Consider the following 25,901-nt stretch of genomic DNA (forward strand, 5'->3'; position numbering starts at 1 on the left):
ATATATATATATATATATATATATATATATATATATATATATATATATATATATATATATATATATATATATATATATATATATATATATATATATATATATATATATATATATATATCCATACATATACATATATGATAAAACGTGTAATAACAGTATTTGTTCGCTTTGCTTACTTTTGACCTAGACGGTTGGCTGTAGCGGTTTGTCGTCACGTCCGGTTCTTTTTAAATTCATTAGCGCGGTTGTAGCGTTCTACGTCAGTTATTATTTTCCCCTCCGCTCCATCGCTTCGCTAAAGAAGAAGCAACATGGATCGGTAAGTAGTTTTAATGTACTTAAATTTCCACTTACATTGCCTTTCCCTTTTCTTGCCGTTCCGCGAGACATAAAAATTACTAAATTAAGTTTTTGTTTACGCCCTATTATTATCGTCCGGTCAAAAAACGACCCTCTCTCAATGATGGTTTAGGAAAGACCGAAAGTAAACAAGCTGGAAGAATGAATAAAACCAAGGAGCGCAATTTAATTTAAATAACTTTTTGTGAAATAACCCCAAAATACGTCCTTGCATTTATTTTTTTTCTAAATCGCGACCCAAATGACGAGCATTTTCAACTGCTCAAAAGACGTGCGTCTCTTGTTTTGTTTTTTGGATTGGATTGGATAATTTTATTATTATTCGGGATATTTTATTGTAACAGTCACAAGAGGGTGAGAATGCCGATACACATAGTTACAAGTTAGACAATACATTCGCAAAGGCCGCAAAACAACAAAGCAAGAAGCACTAAGTACAAAGCAATGTATATGGGATCATTAAGTCAGAAAAGCAGCAAAAACACAAAAACGAGCAACCGCTACCGGTTGACACCTGAGCGGTTATAATTTTGGTCTAAGTAGCAAAAACGGATACAGACTCAAGAAAAAGACGTTGTAAAGTTGAATAAAACTGGAACCACACACAGGAAGTCTTCCACAATAGATTTCAAATTTTTCCACCCACTAAAATTCTATTATTCAGTTAGATTTTTTTTTTTTGTCGTTAGGCTTTTTAATCCGGCCCGCCGACGTTGTCCAAATAATGTTGTTGTTGTTGCTTTATTATTATGCCAGTGGCAGTAGCTCTGTCCACTCTTATTTGTTTTTCATGTTTTACAGCCCCTCTATCTTTTATAAAATTACATTTTAATATTTCTTAATACAATCCTTTTTACTTTACTTTGTACTTTATACTTTTTACGCTAATGATGATTGATGAGTATGTTGATACTTAGTCCTTTTTTTCTGTTTGTTTCATATGTACTGTTAACGGATGCACTTTTTTTTTATATGTATCGTATCTTGGGCTAACCCGACCCATCTGTCAAATTTTTAAAGTCAATGTGGTGGCCCCCGGGCCGAAAAATTTGCCCACCCCTGGCCTAGACCTTTTTTTGCTATTTGTGTATGTCTCATCGTTTCTAAGCTATCTTGTATTTTGTCCAGTTTTTCCTCCTTCTATTGCCGTATTATTTTTATTTTGGTTTTTTAACATCAACCTAAACAAGGGTATATTTATAATCTTTCATATTTGCATGGATATGTTCATTAATATGTATTGTTCCTTTAATAAATAAATCAAACTATTTATTGTAATTTTGGGACTAGTGGACGAATGAGCAGGACCACCGGCAGGCTGTCCCACCTGCCATTGCGAGTGCAAGACCCTAGCAGGATGAGCACTGCATTCACAACTCCCCGCAGGTTGGTATTTTTTCCTATGAACAAAACAAACTTGAATAGTATTGTTACTTGGCTTGGCCATGGTGCTTTCAAAATAAAATCTCCTTTGTGATGTGGTTCAGAAAAATTGGAATCACAACATTTTTCATGGCTAGTATGTCAGTGTTACAGTTCAGGGGTCGAGAGTTCGATCCCAGGTTGATAACTTACTGTGTAGTTTGCATGTTGCTAGCCAATTTCGTTATACGCAGCTGTGTATGATGACTATAAAGGCTTTTGATTGATTTGATTGTCCATTCTCAAATCAACCATTGTAAAATGAGCTTTTAAATTTCATGACATTTGGGAAAATATTTTATTTTTTTTGGTAAGACAAATATTCCCCAAAATGCCTGTCCACAGACAGGTATGCTATTTTGTAACACAAACTTTACATAATTAATTATTATCTTGAGTAAATGATGATAATGACAATAAACAGGTCAAATGCTGGTAGAAAGTTTCGTGTCATTTTACCGATTTATATCGCATTGTATCTTGCAACACTCGTATACATAATAATGAAGCCGTTTCAACTGCAATTTTCAGTTTTGTCATTTTATTTCCCATATTGACTACCATGAATACATTGCAATTTTCTTTAAAATGTGTTAAGCTTGATTTGGGAAAGTTAAAGGGGGCTGCTGGATAAAATGACAATTGAGTATCTTTTTCTTCTTTTTTTGGACAGTGAAAACTTTTCAATGGGAAAATTCAGCATTGGTAAACCACTGTTGCAGACATCTGAGAAGCGGACAAGCGTCTTTGGTCAACGGTATGTGAAGAATGGAAATGCTGTGTAAATGATCAGTGTCGATCTATGGAAAATTTAGCCATATCTGATTTTATAGAATAGAACAAACTGTAGCCTGTTGCATCCTTTATAGAAGGGGTCAGCAACTTTTGGTGTGAGACTTTACTGAGAACTGATGCATCAGTTAGTTTGATGTCACAGATAAACCTGAAATTGTACTAATGTTCAAGTAGTGCATATCCTAAGAGCTCCAATTATTGTGCCCTATTGTCTGTCAGGATGTGAGGTGTAAAAACTAAATTGTGAACTTCAGTACTCTATACATATTTACTTTTATTTTTTTATTTATTTTTTAGGGTACCAAGAAACAGTGGAGCTAGCATGCCACGCAACAGCTCCGTTTATGGTTTTGGAGCACCCGAGAAGCTCAAAGATACACGCCCTGTGCATGACAAAGCTTATGTTCAACAGTGCATCAGACAGCTGTATGAGGTAGGTTTGGCTTCAGCAGTGTAGATTGCTTCTGAATTGTAGGATGTAGCTTAAACAGCATTTGAATCTTTTTTTGAAATTGATAATTATTTCTCAATTCTTCAACATGAGTGTTTGTTTAAAAAAAAAAAAAAAAGAAGACCTAGATTCTACATCTGTAGACATCATATTTTGGGTCTTATAGAGCACAATTAATAGTTTGTAGTTTGGAATTGAATTGAATGCGGCCAGAGACATTACACGAGGGAGTTGCGGGGAGAGAGCCAGTGCTCCTGATGTTCTTATGAGCAGCCAACGAGAAGTAAAATATACTCCTCGTATGAGCGATCGCTCCGCCATTCGCGCTGAGTGACGTAAAAGAACACTGAAAAAAATGCAACGCTCCTCCCAGTGCTCGTAGATATCTGTTATACATGAAAGAGATGCGTCAAAAAAGACAATGATAAAACAGCCTCTCATGTCTTGGCCACCTGGCTTTCTTGTATCTCAAATTTTGTCTCGTATCTAAAGATAATTATTTGTTCGAAATTTTACTCCTATTTCGAAATGCTCGGGGTGCTCATATGTTGAGGTACCACTGTATCCTTTTTTTTTTTGGTGGAACGAACTAATTTGTTTTTAGTTCACTCCTATGGCAAACGTTCATTTTAGTTACGAGTAAATTGACATACGGACTCCGTCCCGGAACAAAAGTACCACTGTAATCAAATTATAGTTCAGTTCAGAGCCCTAACAACCTTTTTTTTTAATTCTTTTTTTTTTTTTAAACATCAACTCATTATCTGCGTTTGATATCTATCATTCTTGATTCATTGAATAATTTAATGTATTTCACATTATATTTATACCGGGAATGGTTTTCCTTTAATATTTAAATGTGTGTATCCCCAAATTTAGGCAATCACAAATATCATAGTACTGTAGAATAAGCGGAACAAATAAATAATTGTACTGTAGTATCTTATTAACGTGACCGGACGTTTCGTCGACGTACAATTTGTAAGGTTAGTGGTTAGAATTAGGGTTAGGGGACAGTGGTAAAGGTAAGTAGTTAGGGTTAAGAGTTAGGTCCGGCGACGAAATGTCCGGCGACGAAGCGTCCGTTCGACGAAGTATCCGGCGACAAAATGTCCGTGTATCCTTATTAATGTTGTAGTGTTAAATTAGTAGAATGTCCATTTATTTTTTGCTTTTTTTTTGCAATTTAGTTCCTGTCAGAGAAGAGCTACAATGTTGCACTGAAGACCTTACAGTCACCTTCCACAAAGGAGTTTGTCAAGATCTTTGAGTTCATCTATCGTCAGCTAGACCCCACCTTTGAAATGCCAAACAGCAAAGTGGAGGAAGAAGTTCCAGCTCTCCTCAAGTCACTTGGGTTGCTATAGAACCTTTTTACTTAAAACAGTTCCTCTCTAAGATATGCCAATGAATTTACCTATGACATCTCCTCGTTAAGTGATGTGTTGATCTTGGACACTTCAAACGTGGACCGCAATTATGCTTCATTTCCGTGTCCTTTGCCCCCTCCCACCCAATTTACTGCTGTCCAAGAACTTGTTTGATTAATCCAGAGGTCTGTTCAAATATGCTGCACCTCTTAATCCTTAGGATATACTGATAATTGGGCATCTGTGAAGTGTTTTAAATTGCGTTCGACAGGTTCCATAATATCAACTTTTTCTAAATATGTATTCTATCTCTATCTCTGTGTTTCTGTTTCAGATATCCTTTTGTGCTGTCCAAGTCCTCCATGTATTCAGTGGGTGCTCCCCACACATGGCCTCAGGCCCTTGGTGCTCTTATGTGGTTAATTGACACCGTCAAGGTAAGCTACAGCCCCTTTGGCATTGAAAAATGTTCATATGTAAAAGTAATTGCATGAGACATTTCTCGAAATAGATTGAGAGGGTGGGAACTTTTGTGTCACCAGATCTTCTCAGGCTTAAATCAGCAGGATCTGCTCTTCAGAGACTTCTGTGAAGATAGCGACAATGTTGATGACAGCGCAGATTACAATAGGGTACTTTCAAGATCTCTTTGTGTGCTAACATCTTTGCTGGGATCTCACAAATTCTTCTGCCTGCAGCTCTTTCTCGACTATACAGCAAGAACGTATGAAAAATACATGCAAGGCATGGACACCTACGAGGAGGACGATGAAGCCTTTGCCAGTGAATTGAGTAAGCTCCAGTTGAGCCAATTATATAAAGTTCAGTGTATTTGAGAAAGATGGAATGCCATTGTGTGTCTTCTTCTCCTCTGTCCTTTATATTTTCCGCTTTTGGTGCTCGTGTTGGTACAATTTTTTTCCCTGTGTGTTTCCTGCATGCATTCACAGAGAAGATTTGCAATTATGATGAAGAAGCACTGGCTGTAATGGAGGAGAAGCACAGATTACTAATGGATGAGGTTGACCGACTGGAGAAGGAAAACCAAAAGGTCATTATGACGTAGCAATTAGACTATTCATGACTTTGCATACAAAGGGGTGTGCCATCAAGTATTTAGGCACTAATGAACATAAGATTTTTTGCTGTTGGCCTCTGAGTGTTTTCTCAAGACGATCGGCAAATGCATCTCTTCACAGGACCGTCTCGAATCCAAAAGGATGGAGATCATGAGAATGGAGTCAGACCTACAGAAGTTGCACGACTATCATGCTAATGTAGAAGCATACCAAACAAACCAAGAGAAAAAGTGCCTGGAGCTGGTCGATGAATTAAACCATGCTGGTAAATGGAAACCAAAGTGGTTTTCCCACCATGACATTATGTTCTTCATAAGTGTATGCAGACTTTTGACCACAACTGCAAATATGTATTTTTGAATCATTCTGTTCTCTGCAGTCAGCCGTCTGGAGTCTCTGAAAGTTGAGCAATGTGAACTGCAAAAGGTTCGGCAGAACCAAAAGTACACACCTGCCGACATAGAGAGGATCAACCAAGAAAAACGGGAGCTCCAACAAGGTGTCACTACTCATGGCAAGTCTCTAGAACAAGCCCAACAGCACAAGTGGAGTGAAGAAATCACGGTGGCCAAATTTAAGGAGAAGGTATTCCTGTTCAATGACAATGGAAATTAAGAATTGCGATGATAACTGGCATTATTTCAGTTTATAGATGCGAGCTCGCCATTTCATTTGCCCAGCGCAGATATGACCTGAAACATATCAGTGCTGTTTTATTCATGGGTTGTTAAGTTTTATGTACGGAACCTTTTTTTAAGCTATGTTATAAACAAAGTTGAATTGAATGGAGTTTTTTTTCTACTTCAACACCCATTTTTACTTGAACCAATGCTAAAAAATAAAATAAGCTAATAAATGGCTGCCTGCGGTAAAAAAAAATATTACTAGTTTACATTGGCCATGCAAGCTGTGACGTGCTGTCGGTTACAAAAAAAAAACCTGCATCTTTTCCTATGAACACGTTCCAGGTTGAGTTGAAGCTTAACGAGTACCACAAATTTGCCCGCAAGCTGAAGCTAATTCCGGCATCTGCAGAGAATGCCTGTGGGCATGACTTTGAACTGAGGCCTTTTGAATATGGCCCAGGGAACATTCAACTCGAGCCACAAATGCAGGTAATCAATTGATTTATTCCACTGAGATTTTTTTAGCTGAAATGCTGACCAGTTTGTGTGTCTCACTGTAGACTCTTTTGAGAAAACTGATTAGGGATGTGGAAGATGGATGCAGCAAACTGTCCAGTACCAATTTCAGCCTGAAGGAGTCTGTCGAACAGGTGACAAAAACAGTTTCTCATTGCATCTCCAAGTACACACATATATTTCTCTTTTACTGATATAAACATGTTTTTTTTAATGAAGACACAACAATGTTGGCTTTTGTTTCCCTAACTTTTTTATCGTCACTGGACATAATATTCTTGACTTTTTGAAGTCACTTTATACTAAAAACATGACATGCACCGGACATTACCACTCTTGCACCAACTGATTAGCTTCCAGAAGGTTCTCCTTTTGGTATTGTTGACAGTATAGTAATCCCCCTTCAACTTTCATGATTTCACTACATCGCAGATTTTTTTCTGGGGGATTTTTTTTTGTAAGTTCATAAAAATCTGAAAATCCACGCTGCAACTCGAGAGCGGAAACCACTCCCCTGTCGTCCGCTTGCAGGGAGCAACTCGGCACGGAAGTAAAAAATATAAATACATTTTAAAAATGACAATTTTTTTAATGAATTCTTTGAAATGCGGGTGACCCTACTTTGCAGTTTTTCCGTTTATCTGGTGTATGTTAACCGTGATAATCGAGGGGTTACTGTACTCCTTCCACTGTCTCTGGGAGATTTGCTGAGGATGATGCACCTTTTTTGATTGATGAACCCTAAAGTGACAGCGCCTTTGCTCCTATTTTAGGTGAACTTAAACATCTTGGACAAGGAAATTGACCTGCAGGATCTGAATGAGCAGATCCGCAAGTTGGACGAACGCTGGGATGCCAACCAGAAGGTTCGAATAGGTGTCCTCGTACTAAACATCCAATACACTTAATTTGTTCACTCTTACCTCGATAGATGACTATTTTGAAAATGAAAGAGGTAAGATTTGCTAATTGCTTGAACTGCCTGTGGAACAAACTATTGCACCTTTTTATCAATTTGCTTTGTTTAAACATTTTTTTTTAAATTGAGACCAAAGAGAAAGCTCTATGTTTAACGGTTGATCTTCGTTTCTACACATATGTGGTCACGGGCTGTGGGGTCATGACTGAAAGAACAGCAGAACTTGGCGAGGCTATATGACGAACAACAGTGGGAATTGGTTGGTAGCAGAGGGGGACAATTACTGTTCAAAAGATTTTTACTAAACCAGAGAGATTGTGTGGTCTTATCTTTGCTGATGGTGAGACCTGGTTCTCATGTGACGCCACCTATAAAAACTAGGGCTGCCCCTCATAAGAACCACTGATCAATTTGTCGTTCACGCTTGCAGGAGATTGCTCGAGATGAACAAGAATGGGCGAAAGAAGTGGAGATGGCAGAAAGCGAATGCAATTTACTGGAGGAGAAGGGCAACTGCGGTTACGATGAAGCCATGAAGCAGAATATGTCGCTGCAACAACAGTGAGTGGATTGCATGAAAGACACTTGATGTATTACAACACTGAGATCACTTTGAAACCTGGTCCCCTCCAGGTTGATGATTTTCAAAGAAGCATTCATTTGTAAATAATGGAAACATTCTTGTCTGACACTGTTAAGCAGTGGCAATGTAAATAGTCAACATTGTTTTAGTGAGGGCAGGCTTACTTTGTGTTTTTAATCTTAATCATTTATGCAGTTGTATACTCGACATAAAATGTTTTGTCCTTTTGTTTACTATTTCGACTAATATACTTTCGCCACGCCAAAACAACAAAAACGCGATGTTGTGAAGCCGCAATGATCGAATTATTACTGTAGTCGCACTGAGGTATAGGTCACATTTTTGGGTAATTTTGTATTATTATTATTATTTTATCAGAAATCAATAGCGACAACTCAATTAAAAATACTAAAAAGGAGAAAACAGGCTAAATTGGCATCTGGTTTTCAAATATCTATATCCTAAAAAAAAACCATGACAGGCTGTCGGTGGTCAAGGAGGAACAAAAATACATCTTTAAGTTGCACTTAAATATTTGTCCTCATGGACACAATTTGAAAAAGCAAAAAGGAAGAATTTACTTCGTCTTGAAATGTTGTACTCCTTCTTTTGGGAAGCCATCAAACTTTACATTTGTATTTGAATACAAAAAAAATCATCTTACAGTGGTACCTCGAGATGCGAGCTTCATGCGTTCCGGGACTGAGCTCGTATGTCGATTTTCTCTTAACTCAAATGAACGTTTCCCATAGAAATGAACTAAAAACAAATTAATTCTTTCTAATCCTCTGAAAAAAAACATCAGAAACAGGAGATTGGATTGGTAAAACATTTTTATTTGTAATAATTTGCCATCTATAAACAAAGTAACAAATAACTAGTGGGCTAGTACTAAAATTAGACGGATTTCGTGCAGGGGACTTTTTGCACTGCAACGTGCTGGTAACATACCATAAACCAATTTAACTGAACTTGGATTACGATGCAGACACTCAAAAATAAGTTTAAACTAACCTTACACTAAACTTAATTCCAATTTGGTTTACATTTTTATACCTTTCTTGGCTTTATTTGGCCCACCTCCACCCTTAATTTCAGATGCAACCTATCAAGGATTGTTTACTTTTGTCTTCCCTTCAAAATATTCCAAAAATGATGCACACAAATGAACTCACAATGGGATTACGCACGACCACTTGTCAACAAGAAGTATACGCCTCTCGTATTATCGAGGAAGCGCTGCCACTCTGCACTGACTAACAGTGGGGGAAAATAACACTGAAAAAAAATGCAACGCTCCGCCCAGTGCTCCTAGAGACATTACACGGTAAAAACAGTGCCCATGATGTTCATGATATGAGCAGCCTCTCGCATTCGAGGTATGCTCTATGTCAAAATTTGTCTCGTATTTTAAGATAAATATTTGCTCGAAATTTCAATGGTATCAAATTGCTCGTATGTCGGGGAACTTTTATGTCGAAATATTACTCTATCTCTAAATTTGACTTGTATGAATTGAGGTACCACCGGGTAGTGCTGGAGTCAAATGAGGAGAGACGTATGGTGGCCAACAACCTCACGAGCGTGTTCACCAAAGCCGCAGACCACCTGTCGGCCATGGAGGTAATTACTGGCCGCGTTTTGTTTCCTTAAGTAATCAAGAGTCCTTCTAAACTACTGTATTGTTATTGCCGCCGTTTCACAGGATTTAACAAAGAACTGGGAAAGCGACATGCAACTCATGTACACCAAAATGATGGAAGACAATGAAAAGTTTGCCCTCGAAATGTTGGAACTCAAGTCAAAGTTTGGTGGAACTTGAAAAAAAAAAATGTTCATTGAAGTTCAGTTTTTTGGTTGTTTGCAAAAAGTTTCTCGTGTACTGTTAATAGGTTGAATAAATGACACTTATCGAAAATATATTTCAGTGCTCTTTTGTGAAACTTTATCTCAAAGGTAATATAGTACTGTGCATCATTGCAAAGTACGTGCGCTATGTGACTGTATTGTTATGTCTGATTTCTATAATGGAGTACAGACGCTCCCCTACTTACAAACAAGCTTGTTCATAAGTTGAAATTGTTCAAATTGAAGTTGATTCAGTCCTATATTTTGTATTATAATTTATGTTTAAGGCCTATATGACTATATTGAAGGTTTATACAAGTGCATTTGTATGTTTAAGGCTTGTCTTAGTATTATTATTTATGTGTGTGTGTGTATATATATATATATATATATATATATATATATATATATATATATATATATATATATATATATATATATATATATATATATATATATATATATATATATATATATATATATATATATATATATATATATATATATATATATATATATATATATATATATATATATATATATATATATATATATATATATATATATATCCATACATATACATATATGATAAAACGTGTAATAACAGTATTTGTTCGCTTTGCTTACTTTTGACCTAGACGGTTGGCTGTAGCGGTTTGTCGTCACGTCCGGTTCTTTTTAAATTCATTAGCGCGGTTGTAGCGTTCTACGTCAGTTATTATTTTCCCCTCCGCTCCATCGCTTCGCTAAAGAAGAAGCAACATGGATCGGTAAGTAGTTTTAATGTACTTAAATTTCCACTTACATTGCCTTTCCCTTTTCTTGCCGTTCCGCGAGACATAAAAATTACTAAATTAAGTTTTTGTTTACGCCCTATTATTATCGTCCGGTCAAAAAACGACCCTCTCTCAATGATGGTTTAGGAAAGACCGAAAGTAAACAAGCTGGAAGAATGAATAAAACCAAGGAGCGCAATTTAATTTAAATAACTTTTTGTGAAATAACCCCAAAATACGTCCTTGCATTTATTTTTTTTCTAAATCGCGACCCAAATGACGAGCATTTTCAACTGCTCAAAAGACGTGCGTCTCTTGTTTTGTTTTTTGGATTGGATTGGATAATTTTATTATTATTCGGGATATTTTATTGTAACAGTCACAAGAGGGTGAGAATGCCGATACACATAGTTACAAGTTAGACAATACATTCGCAAAGGCCGCAAAACAACAAAGCAAGAAGCACTAAGTACAAAGCAATGTATATGGGATCATTAAGTCAGAAAAGCAGCAAAAACACAAAAACGAGCAACCGCTACCGGTTGACACCTGAGCGGTTATAATTTTGGTCTAAGTAGCAAAAACGGATACAGACTCAAGAAAAAGACGTTGTAAAGTTGAATAAAACTGGAACCACACACAGGAAGTCTTCCACAATAGATTTCAAATTTTTCCACCCACTAAAATTCTATTATTCAGTTAGATTTTTTTTTTTTGTCGTTAGGCTTTTTAATCCGGCCCGCCGACGTTGTCCAAATAATGTTGTTGTTGTTGCTTTATTATTATGCCAGTGGCAGTAGCTCTGTCCACTCTTATTTGTTTTTCATGTTTTACAGCCCCTCTATCTTTTATAAAATTACATTTTAATATTTCTTAATACAATCCTTTTTACTTTACTTTGTACTTTATACTTTTTACGCTAATGATGATTGATGAGTATGTTGATACTTAGTCCTTTTTTTCTGTTTGTTTCATATGTACTGTTAACGGATGCACTTTTTTTTTTTATATGTATCGTATCTTGGGCTAACCCGACCCATCTGTCAAATTTTTAAAGTCAATGTGGTGGCCCCCGGGCCGAAAAATTTGCCCACCCCTGGCCTAGACCTTTTTTTGCTATTTGTGTATGTCTCATCGTTTCTAAGCTATCTTGTATTTTGTCCAGTTTTTCCTCCTTCTATTGCCGTATTATTTTTATTTTGGTTTTTTAACATCAACCTAAACAAGGGTATATTTATAATCTTTCATATTTGCATGGATATGTTCATTAATATGTATTGTTCCTTTAATAAATAAATCAAACTATTTATTGTAATTTTGGGACTAGTGGACGAATGAGCAGGACCACCGGCAGGCTGTCCCACCTGCCATTGCGAGTGCAAGACCCTAGCAGGATGAGCACTGCATTCACAACTCCCCGCAGGTTGGTATTTTTTCCTATGAACAAAACAAACTTGAATAGTATTGTTACTTGGCTTGGCCATGGTGCTTTCAAAATAAAATCTCCTTTGTGATGTGGTTCAGAAAAATTGGAATCACAACATTTTTCATGGCTAGTATGTCAGTGTTACAGTTCAGGGGTCGAGAGTTCGATCCCAGGTTGATAACTTACTGTGTAGTTTGCATGTTGCTAGCCAATTTCGTTATACGCAGCTGTGTATGATGACTATAAAGGCTTTTGATTGATTTGATTGTCCATTCTCAAATCAACCATTGTAAAATGAGCTTTTAAATTTCATGACATTTGGGAAAATATTTTATTTTTTTTGGTAAGACAAATATTCCCCAAAATGCCTGTCCACAGACAGGTATGCTATTTTGTAACACAAACTTTACATAATTAATTATTATCTTGAGTAAATGATGATAATGACAATAAACAGGTCAAATGCTGGTAGAAAGTTTCGTGTCATTTTACCGATTTATATCGCATTGTATCTTGCAACACTCGTATACATAATAATGAAGCCGTTTCAACTGCAATTTTCAGTTTTGTCATTTTATTTCCCATATTGACTACCATGAATACATTGCAATTTTCTTTAAAATGTGTTAAGCTTGATTTGGGAAAGTTAAAGGGGGCTGCTGGATAAAATGACAATTGAGTATCTTTTTCTTCTTTTTTTGGACAGTGAAAACTTTTCAATGGGAAAATTCAGCATTGGTAAACCACTGTTGCAGACATCTGAGAAGCGGACAAGCGTCTTTGGTCAACGGTATGTGAAGAATGGAAATGCTGTGTAAATGATCAGTGTCGATCTATGGAAAATTTAGCCATATCTGATTTTATAGAATAGAACAAACTGTAGCCTGTTGCATCCTTTATAGAAGGGGTCAGCAACTTTTGGTGTGAGACTTTACTGAGAACTGATGCATCAGTTAGTTTGATGTCACAGATAAACCTGAAATTGTACTAATGTTCAAGTAGTGCATATCCTAAGAGCTCCAATTATTGTGCCCTATTGTCTGTCAGGATGTGAGGTGTAAAAACTAAATTGTGAACTTCAGTACTCTATACATATTTACTTTTATTTTTTTATTTATTTTTTAGGGTACCAAGAAACAGTGGAGCTAGCATGCCACGCAACAGCTCCGTTTATGGTTTTGGAGCACCCGAGAAGCTCAAAGATACACGCCCTGTGCATGACAAAGCTTATGTTCAACAGTGCATCAGACAGCTGTATGAGGTAGGTTTGGCTTCAGCAGTGTAGATTGCTTCTGAATTGTAGGATGTAGCTTAAACAGCATTTGAATCTTTTTTTGAAATTGATAATTATTTCTCAATTCTTCAACATGAGTGTTTGTTTAAAAAAAAAAAAAAAAGAAGACCTAGATTCTACATCTGTAGACATCATATTTTGGGTCTTATAGAGCACAATTAATAGTTTGTAGTTTGGAATTGAATTGAATGCGGCCAGAGACATTACACGAGGGAGTTGCGGGGAGAGAGCCAGTGCTCCTGATGTTCTTATGAGCAGCCAACGAGAAGTAAAATATACTCCTCGTATGAGCGATCGCTCCGCCATTCGCGCTGAGTGACGTAAAAGAACACTGAAAAAAATGCAACGCTCCTCCCAGTGCTCGTAGATATCTGTTATACATGAAAGAGATGCGTCAAAAAAGACAATGATAAAACAGCCTCTCATGTCTTGGCCACCTGGCTTTCTTGTATCTCAAATTTTGTCTCGTATCTAAAGATAATTATTTGTTCGAAATTTTACTCCTATTTCGAAATGCTCGGGGTGCTCATATGTTGAGGTACCACTGTATCCTTTTTTTTTTTGGTGGAACGAACTAATTTGTTTTTAGTTCACTCCTATGGCAAACGTTCATTTTAGTTACGAGTAAATTGACATACGGACTCCGTCCCGGAACAAAAGTACCACTGTAATCAAATTATAGTTCAGTTCAGAGCCCTAACAACCTTTTTTTTTAATTCTTTTTTTTTTTTTAAACATCAACTCATTATCTGCGTTTGATATCTATCATTCTTGATTCATTGAATAATTTAATGTATTTCACATTATATTTATACCGGGAATGGTTTTCCTTTAATATTTAAATGTGTGTATCCCCAAATTTAGGCAATCACAAATATCATAGTACTGTAGAATAAGCGGAACAAATAAATAATTGTACTGTAGTATCTTATTAACGTGACCGGACGTTTCGTCGACGTACAATTTGTAAGGTTAGTGGTTAGAATTAGGGTTAGGGGACAGTGGTAAAGGTAAGTAGTTAGGGTTAAGAGTTAGGTCCGGCGACGAAATGTCCGGCGACGAAGCGTCCGTTCGACGAAGTATCCGGCGACAAAATGTCCGTGTATCCTTATTAATGTTGTAGTGTTAAATTAGTAGAATGTCCATTTATTTTTTGCTTTTTTTTTGCAATTTAGTTCCTGTCAGAGAAGAGCTACAATGTTGCACTGAAGACCTTACAGTCACCTTCCACAAAGGAGTTTGTCAAGATCTTTGAGTTCATCTATCGTCAGCTAGACCCCACCTTTGAAATGCCAAACAGCAAAGTGGAGGAAGAAGTTCCAGCTCTCCTCAAGTCACTTGGGTTGCTATAGAACCTTTTTACTTAAAACAGTTCCTCTCTAAGATATGCCAATGAATTTACCTATGACATCTCCTCGTTAAGTGATGTGTTGATCTTGGACACTTCAAACGTGGACCGCAATTATGCTTCATTTCCGTGTCCTTTGCCCCCTCCCACCCAATTTACTGCTGTCCAAGAACTTGTTTGATTAATCCAGAGGTCTGTTCAAATATGCTGCACCTCTTAATCCTTAGGATATACTGATAATTGGGCATCTGTGAAGTGTTTTAAATTGCGTTCGACAGGTTCCATAATATCAACTTTTTCTAAATATGTATTCTATCTCTATCTCTGTGTTTCTGTTTCAGATATCCTTTTGTGCTGTCCAAGTCCTCCATGTATTCAGTGGGTGCTCCCCACACATGGCCTCAGGCCCTTGGTGCTCTTATGTGGTTAATTGACACCGTCAAGGTAAGCTACAGCCCCTTTGGCATTGAAAAATGTTCATATGTAAAAGTAATTGCATGAGACATTTCTCGAAATAGATTGAGAGGGTGGGAACTTTTGTGTCACCAGATCTTCTCAGGCTTAAATCAGCAGGATCTGCTCTTCAGAGACTTCTGTGAAGATAGCGACAATGTTGATGACAGCGCAGATTACAATAGGGTACTTTCAAGATCTCTTTGTGTGCTAACATCTTTGCTGGGATCTCACAAATTCTTCTGCCTGCAGCTCTTTCTCGACTATACAGCAAGAACGTATGAAAAATACATGCAAGGCATGGACACCTACGAGGAGGACGATGAAGCCTTTGCCAGTGAATTGAGTAAGCTCCAGTTGAGCCAATTATATAAAGTTCAGTGTATTTGAGAAAGATGGAATGCCATTGTGTGTCTTCTTCTCCTCTGTCCTTTATATTTTCCGCTTTTGGTGCTCGTGTTGGTACAATTTTTTTCCCTGTGTGTTTCCTGCATGCATTCACAGAGAAGATTTGCAATTATGATGAAGAAGCACTGGCTGTAATGGAGGAGAAGCACAGATTACTAATGGATGAGGTTGACCGACTGGAGAAGGAAAACCAAAAGGTCATTATGACGTAGCAATTAGACTATTCATGACTTTGCATACAAAGGGGTGTGCCATCAAGTATTTAGGCACTAATGAACATAAGATTTTTTGCTGTTGGCCTCTGAGTGTTTTCTCAAGACGATCGGCAAATGCATCTCTTCACAGGACCGTCTCGAATCCAAAAGGATGGAGATCATGAGAATGGAGTCAGACCTACAGAAGTTGCACGACTATCATGCTAATGTAGAAGCATACCAAACAAACCAAGAGAAAAAGTGCCTGGAGCTGGTCGATGAATTAAACCATGCTGGTAAATGGAAACCAAAGTGGTTTTCCCACCATGACATTATGTTCTTCATAAGTGTATGCAGACTTTTGACCACAACTGCAAATATGTATTTTTGAATCATTCTGTTCTCTGCAGTCAGCCGTCTGGAGTCTCTGAAAGTTGAGCAATGTGAACTGCAAAAGGTTCGGCAGAACCAAAAGTACACACCTGCCGACATAGAGAGGATCAACCAAGAAAAACGGGAGCTCCAACAAGGTGTCACTACTCATGGCAAGTCTCTAGAACAAGCCCAACAGCACAAGTGGAGTGAAGAAATCACGGTGGCCAAATTTAAGGAGAAGGTATTCCTGTTCAATGACAATGGAAATTAAGAATTGCGATGATAACTGGCATTATTTCAGTTTATAGATGCGAGCTCGCCATTTCATTTGCCCAGCGCAGATATGACCTGAAACATATCAGTGCTGTTTTATTCATGGGTTGTTAAGTTTTATGTACGGAACCTTTTTTTAAGCTATGTTATAAACAAAGTTGAATTGAATGGAGTTTTTTTTCTACTTCAACACCCATTTTTACTTGAACCAATGCTAAAAAATAAAATAAGCTAATAAATGGCTGCCTGCGGTAAAAAAAATTATTACTAGTTTACATTGGCCATGCAAGCTGTGACGTGCTGTCGGTTACAAAAAAAAAACCTGCATCTTTTCCTATGAACACGTTCCAGGTTGAGTTGAAGCTTAACGAGTACCACAAATTTGCCCGCAAGCTGAAGCTAATTCCGGCATCTGCAGAGAATGCCTGTGGGCATGACTTTGAACTGAGGCCTTTTGAATATGGCCCAGGGAACATTCAACTCGAGCCACAAATGCAGGTAATCAATTGATTTATTCCACTGAGATTTTTTTAGCTGAAATGCTGACCAGTTTGTGTGTCTCACTGTAGACTCTTTTGAGAAAACTGATTAGGGATGTGGAAGATGGACGCAGCAAACTGTCCAGTACCAATTTCAGCCTGAAGGAGTCTGTCGAACAGGTGACAAAAACAGTTTCTCATTGCATCTCCAAGTACACACATATATTTCTCTTTTACTGATATAAACATGTTTTTTTTAATGAAGACACAACAATGTTGGCTTTTGTTTCCCTAACTTTTTTATCGTCACTGGACATAATATTCTTGACTTTTTGAAGTCACTTTATACTAAAAACATGACATGCACCGGACATTACCACTCTTGCACCAACTGATTAGCTTCCAGAAGGTTCTCCTTTTGGTATTGTTGACAGTATAGTAATCCCCCTTCAACTTTCATGATTTCACTACATCGCAGATTTTTTTCTGGGGGATTTTTTTTTGTAAGTTCATAAAAATCTGAAAATCCACGCTGCAACTCGAGAGCGGAAACCACTCCCGTGTCGTCCGCTTGCAGGGAGCAACTCGGCACGGAAGTAAAAAATATAAATACATTTTAAAAATGACAATTTTTTTAATGAATTCTTTGAAATGCGGGTGACCCTACTTTGCAGTTTTTCCGTTTATCTGGTGTATGTTAACCGTGATAATCGAGGGGTTACTGTACTCCTTCCACTGTCTCTGGGAGATTTGCTGAGGATGATGCACCTTTTTCGATTGATGAACCCTAAAGTGACAGCGCCTTTGCTCCTATTTTAGGTGAACTTAAACATCTTGGACAAGGAAATTGACCTGCAGGATCTGAATGAGCAGATCCGCAAGTTGGATGAACGCTGGGATGCCAACCAGAAGGTTCGAATAGGTGTCCTCGTACTAAACATCCAATACACTTAATTTGTTCACTCTTACCTCGATAGATGACTATTTTGAAAATGAAAGAGGTAAGATTTGCTAATTGCTTGACCTGCCTGTGGAACAAACTATTGCACCTTTTTATCAATTTGCTTTGTTTAAACATTTTTTTTTTAAATTGAGACCAAAGAGAAAGCTCTATGTTTAACGGTTGATCTTCGTTTCTACACATATGTGGTCACGGGCTGTGGGGTCATGACTGAAAGAACAGCAGAACTTGGCGAGGCTATATGACGAACAACAGTGGGAATTGGTTGGTAGCAGAGGGGGACAATTACTGTTCAAAAGATTTTTACTAAACCAGAGAGATTGTGTGGTCTTATCTTAGCTGATGGTGAGACCTGGTTCTCATGTGACGCCACCTATAAAAACTAGGGCTGCCCCTCATAAGAACCACTGATCAATTTGTCGTTCACGCTTGCAGGAGATTGCTCGAGATGAACAAGAATGGGCGAAAGAAGTGGAGATGGCAGAAAGCGAATGCAATTTACTGGAGGAGAAGGGCAACTGCGGTTACGATGAAGCCATGCAGCAGAATATGTCGCTGCAACAACAGTGAGTGGATTGCATGAAAGACACTTGATTTATTACAGCACTGAGATCACTTTGAAACCTGGTCCCCTCCAGGTTGATGATTTTCAAAGAAGCATTCATTTGTAAATAATGGAAACATTCTTGTCTGACACTGTTAAGCAGTGCCAATGTAAATAGTCAACATTGTTTTAGTCAGGGCAGGCTTACTTTGTGTTTTTAATCTTAATCATTTATGCAGTTGTATACTCGACATAAAATGTTTTGTCCTTTTGTTTACTATTTCGACTAATATACTTTCGCCACGCCAAAACAACAAAAACGCGATGTTGTGAAGCCGCAATGATCGAATTATTACTGTAGTCGCACTGAGGTATAGGTCACATTTTTGGGTAATTTTGTATTATTATTATTATTTTATCAGAAATCAATAGCGACAACTCAATTAAAAATACTAAAAAGGAGAAAACAGGCTAAATTGGCATCTGGTTTTCAAATATCTATATCCTAAAAAAAAACCATGACAGGCTGTCGGTGGTCAAGGAGGAACAAAAATACATCTTTAAGTTGCACTTAAATATTTGTCCTCATGGACACAATTTGAAAAAGCAAAAAGGAAGAATTTACTTCGTCTTGAAATGTTGTACTCCTTCTTTTGGGAAGCCATCAAACTTTACATTTGTATTTGAATACAAAAAAAATCATCTTACAGTGGTACCTCGAGATGCGAGCTTCATGCGTTCCGGGACTGAGCTCGTATGTCGATTTTCTCTTAACTCAAATGAACGTTTCCCATAGAAATGAACTAAAAACAAATTAATTCTTTCTAATCCTCTGAAAAAAAACATCAGAAACAGGAGATTGGATTGGTAAAACATTTTTATTTGTAATAATTTGCCATCTATAAACAAAGTAACAAATAACTAGTGGGCTAGTACTAAAATTAGACGGATTTCGTGCAGGGGACTTTTTGCACTGCAACGTGCTGGTAACATACCATAAACCAATTTAACTGAACTTGGATTACGATGCAGACACTCAAAAATAAGTTTAAACTAACCTTACACTAAACTTAATTCCAATTTGGTTTACATTTTTATACCTTTCTTGGCTTTATTTGGCCCACCTCCACCCTTAATTTCAGATGCAACCTATCAAGGATTGTTTACTTTTGTCTTCCCTTCAAAATATTCCAAAAATGATGCACACAAATGAACTCACAATGGGATTACGCACGACCACTTGTCAACAAGAAGTATACGCCTCTCGTATTATCGAGGAAGCGCTGCCACTCTGCACTGACTAACAGTGGGGGAAAATAACACTGAAAAAAAATGCAACGCTCCGCCCAGTGCTCCTAGAGACATTACACGGTAAAAACAGTGCCCATGATGTTCATGATATGAGCAGCCTCTCGCATTCGAGGTATGCTCTATGTCAAAATTTGTCTCGTATTTTAAGATAAATATTTGCTCGAAATTTCAATGGTATCAAATTGCTCGTATGTCGGGGAACTTTTATGTCGAAATATTACTCTATCTCTAAATTTGACTTGTATGAATTGAGGTACCACCGGGTAGTGCTGGAGTCAAATGAGGAGAGACGTATGGTGGCCAACAACCTCACGAGCGTGTTCACCAAAGCCGCAGACCACCTGTCGGCCATGGAGGTAATTACTGGCCGCGTTTTGTTTCCTTAAGTAATCAAGAGTCCTTCTAAACTACTGTATTGTTATTGCCGCCGTTTCACAGGATTTAACAAAGAACTGGGAAAGCGACATGCAACTCATGTACACCAAAATGATGGAAGACAATGAAAAGTTTGCCCTCGAAATGTTGGAACTCAAGTCAAAGTTTGGTGGAAATTGAAAAAAAAAAATGTTCATTGAAGTTCAGTTTTTTGGTTGTTTGCAAAAAGTTTCTCGTGTACTGTTAATAGGTTGAATAAATGACACTTATCGAAAATATATTTCAGTGCTCTTTTGTGAAACTTTATCTCAAAGGTAATATAGTACTGTGCATCATTGCAAAGTACGTGCGCTATGTGACTGTATTGTTATGTCTGATTTCTATAATGGAGTACAGACGCTCCCCTACTTACAAACAAGCTTGTTCATAAGTTGAAATTGTTCAAATTGAAGTTGATTCAGTCCTATATTTTGTATTATAATTTATGTTTAAGGCCTATATGACTATATTGAAGGTTTATACAAGTGTATTTGTATGTTTAAGGCTTGTCTTAGTAACCAGCATTGGTTTGTACTGAAAAAAAAACATTTAATAAAATGGAGAGAATACATACAGTACTGTATACATACATTAGAGAGATTTACTAGAAACTGGCCGAAAGAAGCTATCTAATGACGATTGCAGTTTTCTCCTTTTTTCATCATAAATGATGCGGTAGCACTGTATGGCATCATTCAATTGATTTGCAACCTTTTTGCAACGTTCAATATTTGGGTCCTGCTGCCCGATCTTTCTGTTTATAAATGGTACTGACGGTGAACGATTCAAGTTGTAGTATTCCCGTGCAACGCTCACCACTTCCTCACGCACATCAAGCTTCTTATTGCCATTTTGGTTTCAAATGAAATGGCTTGCCTCTTCCTGGCACCTCCCTCACTAGAAGACTTTTGCTTTTCACCAACAGTAGTGAATAATGGATGCACGAGATATTTAATGATAGAAATAAAAAAGGTTCTTTGCGCACGGGAGATGCGTCACTCTAACCCATAAACACATCTAAACAACTCCAAATTATGAATTGGTGACCAGTCAATCCCAAATAATAACAATGAAATAATAAAAGATTGTATACCTTTTGTAACAAATAGATAAAAACAACAAATTTAGAACTGACATGAATATTGAAAAATGAAAACAAAATAAATATATTAATAAATAATTCAATAAAAACAATTTAAATAAATCTTGAAATGAATATATAAAATAAAAAGCACTGTAATATGATACCATGTTTAAATCATTGGCTGCAATTGCGTAGAGGTCTGATGCATTTTGATTTTGTTCATTCGCCATCCCATTCAAGGCACAGACATCCAGCATTCATAGCCAGCCCTCCCAGTTTAAATGAATCGGGCATTGATCGTTGTCAATGGCAGTATAAATGCATTGGGAACACATTTAACCAATTAGCGTGTGTATGCAGGTACTAAAAAAGTAAATATCAAAATAAATAAACATCGAATAACTATCTGTTAGATTAATATAGTACTAAATATTATCATAGGAGAGTGGATGCAGGATTTCAGCGGCTGATAGGCAGTCGCGATAGAGGAAGCCCCGGGTGGACTGCAACTGCTGTGGTGTGATGACCTACGGCGAGATGACAACAGAAATTGGGCCTCCATTACAGTTAGTATTGTTTTTTTAGTAGAGATCGACCGATTTTGTTTTTTCAGGACCGATGTAGTAGTTGGAGAAAACCGATAACTCAGTGTGACAGGCTAAAGTGTGTAAGTTATTATTGATATAGGGTTACATGCTAAAGTATTGAAGTTATGAATGATTGCATGTTGGGGATTACAACTAGTTTTGGATTGGATGGTTATCAGTGTTCGATTATTAATGCCTTCATCCAAATAGCAAGAGTAATATGTTAAAGTATGTATCAGTGTTCGATTATTAATGTCTGGGTGCACATAGGTTAAGGCACGGGAGATTTTTAGTCATTACAGTAAAAGTTGGAGTCAAGACAACAACAACTGACCACTGTATGATTATTTCTCCCTGTATTTAAAGCAATATGAAAATGCAGGGTGCAACATCAGCTCTAATTTCAGAAAGAGGACAGAGAAGACGCCTGTCTTTACCGAACAAAGGACACCGAATTGAAGCATAGTTGCCGCAAGTATCTTGATATGTTTAGGATAAAAGATCCCTTACTGAGCAGCTGTGACAAGGGAGTTTATGATAGGTGTAGCTGTGAATAGAGCATGAAACAGCAGGCGGGAGAGAGAACCCAAGTGTAGTTTCTTCCTGAGCCAAAATAACACAAATCGATGTCCTCATATCAGCTGTTCGGATTTTAAAAAAAAAGCCTGATATTCGTCTAATTGCCCAATATGGGCGACGATAATCGGTCGATCTCTATTTTTTTTAATAATTAACAAAGAATGGCGAAAGAGTAGTAAGTAAGGAAGCTGTAGCTCCATAAAAAGGTATTACTTTCCATGTATAGAGGTCTGCCCGGGCTGGTGAAGGTAGACAATTGGTTGTGGTCATCCCTCAGGAAAGTGGAAGAGAAGGAGGAGGAGCTTTGACGGGGGAATCCACTGATAGAGGGCGGAGCAATTGGTGGCTGCTTTTTGTGTCGAGCTCGGCAATTTTGGAACCAAACCTGCCACCAATCCCGTATCATATAACCGCTTTGACCAGTTACAGCAACAGTCTTCAAACCAGTCCTTGAGGGGCTGCTGTGAGTGCCGCAGGTTTTTGTTCCAACCGATCCGACACAAACAGTTTAACCAATAAGGTTTCTGCTAAAAAAAGAAGCACCTGACTGCAATTCACTGATTGCACTTCTAGGATACCAGATTGGTGGAAAGGTTTCCTGTTGGGTTTATTCTGTAATACTATTATAGATATGTGTGTATTTAAACATTTCTTTGTTAAACCATTCTTCCAATTGTCCGAAGAGAACTCGGGGTCGTAACCAGTCACGTAGTCCTCTCACAAGGACTGTTTATCTGACATCTCACCCAGTCCTGGGCTCCGAGGACTGTTGATCTGGGTTTGCAGCGAAGAGTCGTCAAGGACTCTTGCTACGAGCAGATGGATATCAATCACTTCCAGGAACACTCGCATAGAGTTCCTATATTGTGATGCACTTGGCGCTTCTTTATGTAATTGTTATGCCAAATGAAGGCGTGATTGTTTTAATTCAAATGGGGTTTGTTTTTAATTTCCTCTTTCTATTATTGTAAAATACCTTAATTGTTATCATAGTTACAGGTGTTGTTTTTACTTACGCAGTTGGATTAATCAGTAACCTTGTAATTGTTTTGATTTATGGCTTTAAAGCCGTACGAGAAATTACTCTCCGGGGAGATACTTTGGAGATCGGGAGGAAGTCTTGATGTATCTACCCTTATAAGGTTTACCAGAGATACTAATTATTTAATTAAATGTCAATAATTGAGTAAGATGTCTGCCTGCAGTGATTGATAATTATATCAGAAGTGTAATTATTAATGAACCTATCATTTCCTCTGACAGGTTGGAACGAAAACCCGCACTCACTGCGGCCCTGTCTGGAATAGTTTGGGGACCACCGAGTTAAAGTGAAGGTTGGTACCTGTATGACCCGCCGACTCAGTCCTGTAATTGTCGCCACTTTCTCCAGCGTTACTGCATCAGGGTTGTTGTCTCGAACAAAGTGGCTCTGCATCACCTGAAAAAAGACGAATATTATCATGAAAGAATGGTAAGATAGTTTGGTGTTAAATTGCTGCCACAATTCCATTAAAGGTGAAATACCGTAATGTAAAAAATGTGTTTCATAAGCTTAATTTGAGGTAGCTTGAACAATAAAAAGTAAGATAGGACCACGGGTTGGGAGAACCTGCAGCTGCTCCGCTGTGAATGATGTCCGTGCTCTCTTGGTGGGCTTGGGTTGGCAGTCATGGTCACAAGGAAGCGCCCCCTCCAGGGTCAGGCCTGTTCCTGCAGTGAAACCCAAGTCAACTGATTGTCAGATTTAGAAAATGGGATGGCTGGCATTGAAATATCCAATTTGAATTTGCCCTACCATTTAGAATAGATTGGACGGCTCTTGTGGCGTCAGTGGAAGCTAATTATGGAGAACCAATCAATCCTTCTTATTTTAAACCTCTCGGGAGCAAAAAAAAATCTTATTTTTGTACATATTAAGATAACCTTTTTTTCTAAAACATGAATGTTGATTACAAAGAATAAATAAATTAAATTAACTCGACTTTCTTTTTAAACAACATAGCATTTTTCCACAGGAATACTTATCTGTATTTTTGATTTTATCACATTTTTAATTATTCTATTTTGTGTTAAAAAAAATAAGTAAATATTCTCTTTCATTTCTCTATTGTTCAAAAATCTAATTTTGGGATAAGTAAATATTCTCTTTCATTTCTTTTTATTGCTTAAAAATCGAATTTTGGGAGTAAAATGAATGTGAAAATATTAAAAGGTTAAATTGTTCATACCTATCTTTTTTATTTTCCTAAAAAGAAAAAAAACATTTTTTTCAAAGATTGCTCTTACGTTTCAGACAGACCAGTGCTAAAGTGGTTAGAACATCTGCCTCCTAGTTCTGAGACTGAGGGTTCAATCCCTGGTGGGGGCTAGTTTTCCTGTATGGAATTTGCATGTTCTCCCTGTGCCTGCGAGGGTTTTCTCCGGGTGCTCTGGCTTCCTGCCACAGCCCAAAAACATGCAGGGTAGCCTGGTTTATCACTCAAAATTGACCCTTGGTGTGAGTTTGAGCGTGAATGTTTGTCCGTATCCTTTTGCCCTGCAATTGGATGGTAATCAATTACCGTATTTTTTCGCATATAAGCCGCCGCCGCCGCATCTAAGACACACCCTTAAAATTACCTTAAAATCATTAAATGTTACAACTTCTCGCCCCGATTCACAATTTTGATCTCCATATTCATGGTTTTGATAGGGAGTACAAATGTGTTACTTTGAAGGGAAAATATGAATCATCGCACATGATATTTCTGAGATACTGTATGAATCAAATGCACATTATTAGGGCCAATATCATAAGGAAGTTAGTATTTTAACCAGTAATGGTTGTTTGCTTACTGCAAAACAGAAAACAACCACAAATAGTAAATGTTAATTTGCAGACATATACTGGTGAAAAACAGTATAGCAACACTAAGTCTTGTATGCATATAAGCCTTACCCTTGATTCAGTCATCTTTTTTTTTGTTACAAATGCGGCCTATATGAGAGAAAATACGGTAATAGCTGGAGCTTCATCCTGTTGGGAACTGGTTGAATGAAGAATGAACAGAATACAAATTAATAAATGTATTCTCTAATTTCTGTAGTCTTTGATGAAATGACATGAATATGCCATTTAAGGTAGATATTAGAAAAGATTGGGTTTTACTTGGCAAAATGTATTTAGATCATATACATATTCTGAATGTACCATTTAAGGCAGCCTGGCGCAAGTTGTCGACGACAGCGTCATAGTGGAGGCGGCAGAGTACCCTGCCCTCCAGCAGGCCAAACTCCTCTCCCGTGGAGAGCTGGCGTTTGCAAGAGAAGCAGGCAAAGCAGGCCAGGTGGTAGACGCTGTCCCGCGCACGTCGCACCCAGTCACTGGCGTGCACCTGATGTCCGCACTGCGCACACCGGCTGCCAAACCTGCTGCACCAACAACAA

The 25,901-nt window shown here is 37.6% G+C and overlaps 3 protein-coding genes and 1 long non-coding RNA gene across 8 annotated transcripts in view; 3 read left to right on the top strand and 1 right to left on the bottom strand.

Annotated features, from left to right (window-relative positions):
- The first annotated feature begins 190 nt into the window (after positions 1–190).
- Positions 191–10,041, top strand: LOC144195955 (kinetochore protein NDC80 homolog). 3 transcript variants are annotated; one of them, XM_077715864.1, is made up of 18 exons: positions 191–319; positions 1,651–1,746; positions 2,456–2,539; positions 2,875–3,010; positions 4,219–4,385; positions 4,733–4,835; positions 4,941–5,030; positions 5,097–5,190; positions 5,349–5,449; positions 5,598–5,742; positions 5,857–6,062; positions 6,446–6,592; positions 6,664–6,753; positions 7,393–7,485; positions 7,551–7,574; positions 7,969–8,099; positions 9,642–9,744; positions 9,827–10,041. In XM_077715864.1, the coding sequence occupies exons 1-18, from the start codon at positions 312–314 to the stop codon at positions 9,941–9,943; spliced, it is 1,935 nt and encodes a 644-aa protein (XP_077571990.1). In that variant the 5' UTR covers positions 191–311; the 3' UTR covers positions 9,944–10,041. The 3 variants fall into 3 exon arrangements, with proteins under 3 accessions (XP_077571990.1, XP_077571991.1, XP_077571992.1); XM_077715865.1 differs by lacking the exon at positions 7,551–7,574; XM_077715866.1 differs by lacking the exon at positions 1,651–1,746 and having other exon boundaries at positions 242–319.
- A 569-nt stretch (positions 10,042–10,610) lies between these two features.
- Positions 10,611–20,464, top strand: LOC144195401 (kinetochore protein NDC80 homolog). Of its 2 annotated transcripts, XM_077715015.1 has the most exons (17): positions 10,611–10,739; positions 12,073–12,168; positions 12,878–12,961; positions 13,297–13,432; positions 14,641–14,807; positions 15,155–15,257; positions 15,363–15,452; positions 15,519–15,612; positions 15,771–15,871; positions 16,020–16,164; positions 16,279–16,484; positions 16,868–17,014; positions 17,086–17,175; positions 17,815–17,907; positions 18,392–18,522; positions 20,065–20,167; positions 20,250–20,464. In XM_077715015.1, exons 1-17 carry the CDS (start codon positions 10,732–10,734, stop codon positions 20,364–20,366), a joined length of 1,911 nt encoding a protein of 636 aa, XP_077571141.1. In that variant the 5' UTR covers positions 10,611–10,731; the 3' UTR covers positions 20,367–20,464. The 2 variants fall into 2 exon arrangements, with proteins under 2 accessions (XP_077571141.1, XP_077571142.1); XM_077715016.1 differs by lacking the exon at positions 12,073–12,168 and having other exon boundaries at positions 10,663–10,739.
- Positions 20,465–21,520: 1,056 nt separating this feature from the next.
- LOC144195403 (LIM/homeobox protein Lhx6-like) overlaps positions 21,521–25,901 on the bottom strand; it is a 9,777-nt gene continuing 5,396 nt past the window's right edge. Inside the window, exons 4-8 of the mRNA XM_077715017.1 lie at positions 25,666–25,886; positions 24,085–24,185; positions 23,818–23,913; positions 22,689–22,860; positions 21,521–21,836 (exon numbers count right to left, since the gene is read on the bottom strand). Of these exons, the coding sequence (XP_077571143.1) occupies positions 21,769–21,836; positions 22,689–22,860; positions 23,818–23,913; positions 24,085–24,185; positions 25,666–25,886 (658 nt within the window). The 3' untranslated portion in view covers positions 21,521–21,768. The remainder of the gene's footprint in view (positions 21,837–22,688; positions 22,861–23,817; positions 23,914–24,084; positions 24,186–25,665; positions 25,887–25,901) is intronic.
- LOC144195404 (uncharacterized) overlaps positions 22,161–25,901 on the top strand; it is a 4,500-nt gene continuing 759 nt past the window's right edge. Inside the window, exons 1-3 of one of the 2 annotated variants that reach the window (XR_013326084.1) lie at positions 22,161–23,617; positions 23,739–23,946; positions 25,674–25,901. The exon at positions 25,674–25,901 is cut by the window's right edge and continues 759 nt beyond it. This is a non-coding gene — a long non-coding RNA (uncharacterized LOC144195404). The remainder of the gene's footprint in view (positions 23,618–23,738; positions 23,947–25,673) is intronic. The other variant, XR_013326085.1, reaches the window with a different exon arrangement.

The sequence above is a fragment of the Stigmatopora nigra genome, chromosome 4 (genome assembly GCF_051989575.1).
Source record: "Stigmatopora nigra isolate UIUO_SnigA chromosome 4, RoL_Snig_1.1, whole genome shotgun sequence".
NCBI classification, from domain to species: Eukaryota; Metazoa; Chordata; class Actinopteri; order Syngnathiformes; family Syngnathidae; genus Stigmatopora; species Stigmatopora nigra.